At 38.3% G+C, this 9,165-nt stretch overlaps 1 protein-coding gene across 1 annotated transcript in view; it reads right to left on the bottom strand.

Annotated features, from left to right (window-relative positions):
• LRP1B (low density lipoprotein receptor-related protein 1B) overlaps positions 1-9,165 on the bottom strand; it is a 1,756,854-nt gene that overhangs the window by 630,475 nt on the left and 1,117,214 nt on the right. Inside the window, exon 23 of the mRNA XM_014548045.1 lies at positions 5,155-5,400. Coding sequence (XP_014403531.1) covers positions 5,155-5,400 — 246 coding nt within the window. The remainder of the gene's footprint in view (positions 1-5,154; positions 5,401-9,165) is intronic.

Raw genomic sequence — 9,165 nt, 5'->3', positions numbered from 1 at the left:
CTGGTTGGCTCCTCCCCGGCCCAAGCCTAAAGCCTCTGCTGGAGGCTTTAGGCCTGGGCCGGGCACTCCCAGCTCGCTGTCGCCGCCTCCACCTCTATCGCCGCTGCTGCCGCTGCCGCTGCCGCTGCCGCGGAAGATCGCTGGCTGGCTCCTCCCCGGCCTAGGCCTAAAGCCTCAGTCTGTGGCTTGGAGCTGACATATGCAAATTAGCCGCCATCTTGTTTGTCAGTTAATTTGCATATACTCACTGATTAGCCAATGAAAAGGGTAGCGGTCGTACGCCAATTACCATGTTTCTCTTTTATTAGTGTAGATAGATAACATAAAAGCAGTAATTATGAAAATCATTACATTTAACTAATAAGTTGTTAGGTGGGAACTTAAAAAATCTTGAATTAAGTTCAGCAATTTAGAAAAAAACAGGTGGTATAGAATTTAGGAAGAAAAAATTAGAGAAGAAAACATGAAAGAACAAAAGAGCAAAATTCAAAAGGAAAAAATAATGTGGCATCATTGTTCTAAATTGAAGCATAAAGAGTTGTATTACTCTTTATTTCTGAACAAAGAGAATTAGCACAGGTGTTGCATTCAATAGGAAAAACACATTTTAAAAACCAGGACTCAACTTAAGAATTATGGAAATAAAGAAAAGAGCAAAAAAAAATTATTTATGAAGTTCTATAATTACTAGTCTATTTATTTTTATTGAACTATGAATCTAGGATAGAACTTTTTGTAAAAAAATGAAGTAAATGAAATGCTTTAGAAAGGGATAAATTACCAGCAGGTTACATTCTTCATGTAAGAAAAGCCCCATATTATATTTAAAATGTAAAATATAGGCAGGTCAATTTTTGTGCTTTGCAGTACTGTAGTTTTTTTTTTGTTGTTGTTGTTGTTTTTTACAAATTAAAGGTTAAATGCTACTTAGTTAAGCAAGTCTATTGGCATCATTTTTCCAACAGCATTTGTTTACTTAATGTCTCTGTGTCACATTTTGGTAATTCTTGCAGTATTTCAAACTGTCTCATTATTATTATATTTGTTATGGAGATCTGTGATCTATGACCTTTCATGTTACTACTGTAATTGTCTTGGTGCACCATGAACTTCCACTCATATAAAACAGATAACTTAATGGATAAATGTTGTGTGTCTTCTGATTACTCCATTAACTGGCCATTCCCACCACTCTCCCTCTCCTAGGGCCAATGCATTCTCTGATAATATTAAATTTAACAATATTAAAATTAAGTCAATTATCAATCCTAAAATGGCCTGTAAGTGTTCAAGTGAAGAAAGAGTCAAATATTTCTCACTTACATCAACAGCTAGAAATGACTGAGCTTAGCAACAGAGTCATGAAAACGTCCAAAAGCCTTGTGCACCAGTTAGCCACATTATGAATGCAAAAGAAAAGTTCTTGAAGAAAATTAGAAGTGTTACTCAAGTGAACACACCAATGATAAGTAACAGCCTTAGTGCTTATATATATACTAGAGGACCGGTACTCGAAATTCAGCCCAGACTGCACCCTCTCCAATCCAGGACCCCTCGAGGGATGTCCGACTGCCGGTTTAGGTCCGATCCTGGCCTGGTCATAGGCAGTCATCTTGTGAGGGCATGAGGGTTAATTTGCATATTACCTCTTTATTATATAGGATATATAAAAAACAACATCATTTAGTGGTCTGGATAGAAGATCAAACCAGCCACAATACCCCTAAGCCAAAACCTTCAATTGAGGAAGCTGCAGAAGAAAAGTTTGAAGCTTGGCTGGTTCGTAAAGTTTAAAGAAAGAAGCTGCCTCCATAATCTAAAGTGAGAAGTTAAAGCAGCCAGTGCTGATATAGAAGATGCAGAAAGTTATCCAGGAGATCTAGCTAAGATAATTAATGGTGGCTACCTTAAACCACAGGTTTTCAATGTAGATGAAACAGACTTATTTTGGAAGAAGATGCCATTTAAGACTTTCATAGATACAGAAGAGAAGTCAGTCCCTGGCTTGAAAGATTCAAAGGATAAGCTGATTCTCTTGTTAAGGGCTAATGCAGCTGGTGACAAAGTTGAAGCCAAGTCACATTTACCATTTCAAAAACCTAAGGCCCTTAAGAACAATGGTAAGTCAACTCGACCTGTGCTCTATAAATAAAACAACAAAGCCTGAATGACAGCAAATCTGTTTACCATGGTTTACTGAATATTTTAAGCCCACTGTTGAGACCTACTGCTCTGGAAAAATGATTCCTTATAAAATAGCACTGCTCCTTAAACATGCACCTGGTCACTGAGGAGCTCTCATGGAGATGTACAATGAGATTAATGTTGTTTTCATGCTTGTTAACAATATCCATTCTGCAGCCCATGAATGAAAGAGTAATTTTGACTTTAAAGCATATTATTTCAGAAACACATTTTGTAAGGCTATAGCTGCCATCAACTGTGAATCCTCTGATGGATCTGGGCAAGGTAAATTGAAAACCTTCTGGAAAGAAGTCACCAATCTAGATGCCATTAAGAACCTTAGTGATTCATGGAAAGAGGAGAAAATATCAACATTAATAGTAGTTTAGAAAAAGTTGATTCCAACCCCGATGGATGACTTTCAAGGGCTCAAGACTTTAGTGGAGGAAGCAACTTCAGATGTGGTGGAAATAGCGAGAGAAATAGAATGAGAAGAGGGGCCTGAAGATGTGACTAAGTTGCTGAAATCACATGATAAATTTTCACAGATGAGGAGTTAATTCTTACGAATGAACCAAGAAAGTAGTTTCTTGAAATGAAATCTACTCTTTATGAAGACTAAAGTAAAGATGGTTGCAATTTAATATGGGGTTCAGAGTATTATATAAACTTAGTTGATAAAGCAGTGCCAGTGTGTAAAAGGACTGACTCCAATTTTGAAAGAGGTTCTATTGTAGGTAAAATGCTATTAAACAGTGTCACATGCTACAGAGAAACTGTTTGGGACAGAAAGAGTCAGCAAACTTTATTGTTGTGTTACTTTAAGAAATTGCCACAGCCACCCAAACCTTCAGCAATCACCACCCTGACCAGTCAGCAGCCATCAACATCTAGGCAAGACCCTCCACCAGCAAAAAGACTATGACTCTTGAAGCTTCATGTAATGGTTAGTATTCTTTAGCATTAAAGTATTTTTAAGTTGATGTATGTACAGTATATTACTTAATAGACATAATACTGTTTCACACTAAATAAACTACAGTAGAGTAAAAACATAAATTATATATCTACACTAATAAAAGACAAAGATGCTAATTGACTGTACCTTTGCTACGCCCAAGCCATGCCCACCAGCCAATCAGAGTGATTATATGCAAATTAACCCAACCAAGATGGCGGCCGGCAGCCACGGAGCTGGAGCAAGCAGGAGGCTTGGTTACCCTGGCGATAGAGGAAGCCAAGTTTCCCGCCTGCCTGGCCGGCTGTGGCCTCCGCAAAAGGCAACAAAGTTTCAATTATAGAAGCTAAATAAATCCCAGATACCTGCTTCCAGCCAGCCTCCCCTGGGAGCTTGGGACACTGGGGGCCATGGCCAGCCTGCAAACAGCCATCAGCCCCTCACCCAGGCTGGCCAGGCACCCCAGCGGGGACCCCCAACCTGAAGGGGCTGTGGCCAGCCTGCAAATAGCCATCAGCAGTGGGTCTAATGACTCCTATTATTGAAGTAGTTGTAGTTTTCAAAGCTTGAACATAAGTGACATTTTGAGATATAGAAACTTTAACATGATATAAATATGTCTATTACTTCTATTGGAGATACAGTCAGAGTTGCTGATAGTAATTGGTCTGTGTCATACATTCACAATTGGAAGAAATGTTAACTTTCTGTGAGAGGGTAAATAAAATAGAGGTGTGATATTTTCTCCAACGAAGTTCATGGACCCCTTCAATTTTAGTCATGGACCACTAAGTGTCCTGCAGATACAGACTACAAATCTGGAAAGACAGTGGGATGCCGCCATTCATTAAGCACCTAATGGGTGTGGGGCACAGTAACAAGTATTCCATCTATTCTTGCAACATGCTATAGGGGAGATACTGTTATAATGGGCATTGGTATTTAAACGATGAGAAAACCGAAGCTCAAGGAGTTTTATGTAACCTGTCTGGAGTCACATCCATAATGAATGCCAGCTGCAGGATTAGAATCCAAATGCTGAACTCCACAGCCTTCATATGCTTTTCCCACTGTGAAATATGACCTAGAGCCGTGGTCGGCAAACCATGGCTCGCGAGCCACATGCAGCTGGCTCTTTGTCCCCTTGAGTGTGGTTCTTCCACAAAATACCACATGCAGGCACGCATGTACAGTGCGGTTGAAACTTCCTGGCCCATGTGCAGAAGTTGGTATTTTATGGAAGAGCTGGTATTTTGTGGAAGAACCACAGTCAAGGGGCCAAAGAGCCGCATGTGCCTCGCGAGCCGAGGTTTGCTGAGTCGCAGTTTGCTGACCACTGACCTAGAGAATCAGCACAGTGTTTCAAATGGGAGTTACAAGATGAAAACAGCCAGAACAAGGAGTTGTTTTCAGGAGTGCTAGGAATACAGTTACAAGTGTGGGAAAAGACCAGACTTTAGATTCTAAAAAGAATGTAAAGAGAAATAAAAGTAAAAGCTTTGGAGCATACAAAAGTAAGTTCCTAGGGGGGTTGATGATAAAAACAGTATCTGAGGGAGAAATAATTGGATGAATTGTAAGGATTATTGTAACATTTCCTGTCCAGAAGATTCTACTTATGCCTTACCTAAAATTAAATCAACCCTTTTGCTAATTTTCTGAAGGTGTCTTTAGATTTTTTTCTTAAGTTCTACTCTTTTTTAAAAAATATATTTTATTGATTTTTTACAGAGAGGAAAGGAGAGGGATAGAGAGGCAGAATCATCAATGAGAGAGAAACATCGATCAGCTGCCTCCTGCACGCCCCCTACTGGGGATGTGCCCACAACCCAGGTACATGCCCTTGACTGGAATTGAACCTGGGACCCTTCAGTCCGCAGGCCGATGCTCCATCCACTGAGCCAAACTGGCTACGGCTTAAGTTCTATTCTTAAATATAGAAAGATACACAATACACAGAAACAAAAAAGCACTTGCTATTGTTAAATATAGCAAAACACACATCTGCTTACCAATACTTGTGCAACTTTCACCGTCTACATCCAGCTTCCACCCTTCATAACATGAGCACTTGACCGTGTGCTTGTGCTGCTCACACACTTGACTGCACTTTAGGTGATTGCTACAATAATCCACGATCTCACACGTTTTATTGTCTTTGTGGAGCTGAAGTCCTTCAGGGCAGGAGCAGACAATTCCTCTTCCGGGAACAACAGAACAGTGGTTGCTACAGCCTCCGTTGTTCAGAGAACATTCGTCTATAAAAGGAGAAGAGATTTTAGGGCATTATCAGTTGTTTTGATCAATTAAATGCTAATCATTGAACTCAATTCCCTGAGGCTGAAATTAGAGAGAGAATATAATAAATAGAAGACATTCTTTTCAGATTTCTTTTTCAGGAGTTGGCCTAGGAATGATGAAATAATTCATCCAATGACCAAATGTAATTCTGTATGATAGGAATTGAAAATGAAAGATTTTCATTTCTGTAAAACTTTGAAGTATACTTGGTTGTACCCACAGAGGTAAATGGGTTCAATATTTCTATTATTAGTAGAATAATTGTGGTGAGCCTTTTATCAGTTACACAAAATCAGTTGTTGAGGTCTTCCAAAAGGGATGCATATACATACATTGATGATCTGAACATTTGATTTATCTTGGTGTTTATAAGTAAACAGGCATATGTATACATATGCATAATATCCATACAGTGGGACCTTGACTTACGAGTTTAATTCGTTCCATGACGGAGCTCGTAACTCAAATTACTCATATGTCAAATCAAAAAGTGAGCGAGTGAGACACGTGATGCTGGGCTGATGTTGTGGCATTCACTGTGATGTTCACTGCGCCAACTAGTAGTGGGGTATCTGAAGCTGTCTCATAACCCGAACTTTAGTTCGCAACTCAAAGCAAAAAATCAGCCGAGAGACAGCTCGTATCTCGAAAAACTCGTTAGTCGGGACACTCGTAAGTCAAGGCCCCACTGTATATCTTTTTCCACATCTATAGTCTGATTTATAATGATAATGCAGAATGGATTAGTTTCCCCTTTACAGGCTGCAGCCATTTATTTTTAATTTAGGTAAATTGTATGATATATATATTTGCCATTATAATGACTGCATGAATAATATAACTGGTTTATAAATAAAGAGACTATTATTTTACAGCATTTATAATATCTAATTATATTAGATATATTAATGTATCATTCTACTTCATCATAAAATTGCAGGCTCCCTGAGGGTATACAATATATGTGCTCTGTTTACCAGTGCATATGGAATAGTTAACACAGTCCCTAGCATGGAGTAAGCAGTTAAAAATATTTGTTGAATTAAAATTGTCCAAAGGCACAAACTGCCTTAAAATTGAGTAACTACTTGTCCAATTGGGAAAATTACAAGTTGGAATATTTATCCCTTGAAAAAAAACCCAGCTAATTATTTGCAAGCACATTACTTGCAAAAAAATAAATAATAAGAAGGGCAACAGAAACTTTTTTTTTGCTTTAAAATGTTTTCAGTACTTTTCAAAGGCTGTTTAATTAGAAGTTGTATTTTGAGACAAGCTAAAGTAGAATGTTGTTTAATAACTGGCAAGTTACAGTTATATATACTTACATACCTCAAATATTTCCTGTCATCCATGGAAATTTATCCAGTTTAAAATTAGGCTGAAATGTAAGGTTTTAAAAAAATATTTTCCACACTTGTTAAACTTCCATATGGGTCAACTTTTCTTTAGATCAATTGTTACCATATAGGAAGTGACAGTAGTAAGAAAAGAAAATGATAATATTAACTATTTTCTTTAAGAATGCAATTCAAGTTTGGCATTATTTTAGGGAAAAAAAAACAATTCATTTCTTGGTTCCTCCAAATATGTCTATTCACCCATAATGATAATAATTTCAAAACAGCAGTCATTTCAAAGTATTTGCCCCCTTTTAGTTCAACTGACATTCTTTTATTTTTAATTCTTCATTGTTTAAAGTATTACCTGAGTCTTTTATCCCCCATTGACCTCTCCCCCACCACACTCTCCCCCATGCACAAGCCCTCACCCCACCTCTCCTGCCTACTATATGACATTCTTTTTCAATAGAATTACTGCAAAGAAATGTCACTGTACCCAGCAGGTGGGGGAAAAAAAAAGTTACAGCCCTGCTGGCATAGCTCACTGGTTGAGCATTGAGGTCATGGTTCAATTCCAGGTCAGGGCACATGCCTGAGCTGTGGGCTCAGTCCCCAGTGTGGGGCATGCAGGAGGCAGCCAATCAATGATTCTCTCTCATCATTGATGTTTCTATCTCTCTCTCCTCTCCTTTCTTCTCTAAAATCAATAAAAATGTATTTGTTTAAAAAGTTACAATGCTTTCAGCTTATTTCAAATATGACTGTTCTCTTAGTACTGAAGTGCCTCTTGCTGACACTATATGAGGAATTAAGTCACAGATTTAGGATAAACAAAAAAATTCACGTTGAAATCTAAAACTAAATAGGGAAACTTAATGCTAATATTTGTATGGCTAGTCCCTTGTCCGTTCTCCTTAACCCTATACCTGTCATTAAAAAAAAAAAAAGTATCTGACAAAGACTCTTATTCACCAAACTCTAGTCAGGTTCCTCTGAGCTCTCTTGTCAACTGGTCCCCAACCTTGGCCTATAAAAATGGCAAACTCTAGGCACAAATAATTTCATTGTCCACTCCTGCCTGCACTGTTCCACCCAATAAAAGATTCAACAAATACTGGAAAAGTTTCTAACAGCTCAAGGCAGGCAGCATTCCTAGAATGACTCCGCCCCTCCAACACCCCTCACCCCCCTTGAAGTGCCTGCCTGAGAAAGCTCCACCTTGACAGGAGAATTTACTCTTTGTTCTAGCCAAAACCTGGTGATAAGCACAGGTCCCTGGACCTCCTCTTAGAGTGGTGACTTTAGAAACCTTGCAATTACAAATACTACTTTCTCTACACCTTTTTTATGTTTTTTAGATGCAAATCTTCTATCACTTAAAACTGTCTTCTCAAATCTTTGAGAGTAGTCTCTGTCAAATGCTAACATGCACAGAGATAACCATCTCACTCTTGCTCTCAACCTTGCTCTAACGTGCTCCAATGGTCCCCAGACATAAAGACTTGAGAATCTATAGATTGCTTTGGGTAGTATGGACATTTTGATTATGTTGATTCTACCAATCCATGAACATGGTATGTTCTTCCATCTGTTAATGTTTTCCTCTATCTCTTTTTTCAATGTCCTGTAGTTTTCTGGGTAGAGGTCTTTTACCTCCTTAGTTAAGTTTATTCCTAGGTATCTTAATTTTTTTGGTTCAATGGTAAATCCATACTACCCAAAGCAATCTATAGATTCAATGCACTCCCCATTAATATACCAACAGCATATTTCACAGATCTAGAAAGAACTCTCCAAAAATTCATCTGGAATAAAAAAAAAACAAAACCCCGAATAGCTGCTGCGATGCTAAGAAAGAAGAACGAAGTCGGAGGGATCTCAATACCAGATATCAAGCTGTATTACAAAGCCACTGTTCTCAAAACTGCCTGGCACTGGCACAAGAACAGACATATAGATCAATGGAATAGAATAGAGAACCCAGAAATTGACCCAAACCACTATGCTCAGTTAATATTTAACATAGGAGGCAAGAACATACAATGGAGTCAAGACAGTATCTTCAATAAATGGTGTTGGGAAATTTGGTCGGACACATGTTAAAAAATGAAACTAGACCACCAACTTACACCATACAGAAAAATAAACTCAAAATGGATAAAGCACTTAAACGTAAGACGGAAAACCATAAAAATATTAGAGGAATCCACAGGTAGCAAAATCTCAGATATATGCCGAAGGAATTTCTTCGCTGACACAGCTCCTAGGGCAATGGAAACTAAAAGGGAAAATGAACAAATGGGACTACATCAAAATAAAAAGCTTCTGCACAGCAAAAGAAACCATCAACAAAACAACAAGAAAACCCACTACATGGGA

Source organism: Myotis brandtii, unplaced genomic scaffold, assembly GCF_000412655.1.
Source record: "Myotis brandtii unplaced genomic scaffold, ASM41265v1 scaffold493, whole genome shotgun sequence".
NCBI lineage: Eukaryota > Metazoa > Chordata > Mammalia > Chiroptera > Vespertilionidae > Myotis > Myotis brandtii.
The sequence above is the reverse complement of the archived record's forward strand: the minus strand, read 5'-3'. Positions and strand labels throughout refer to the sequence as shown.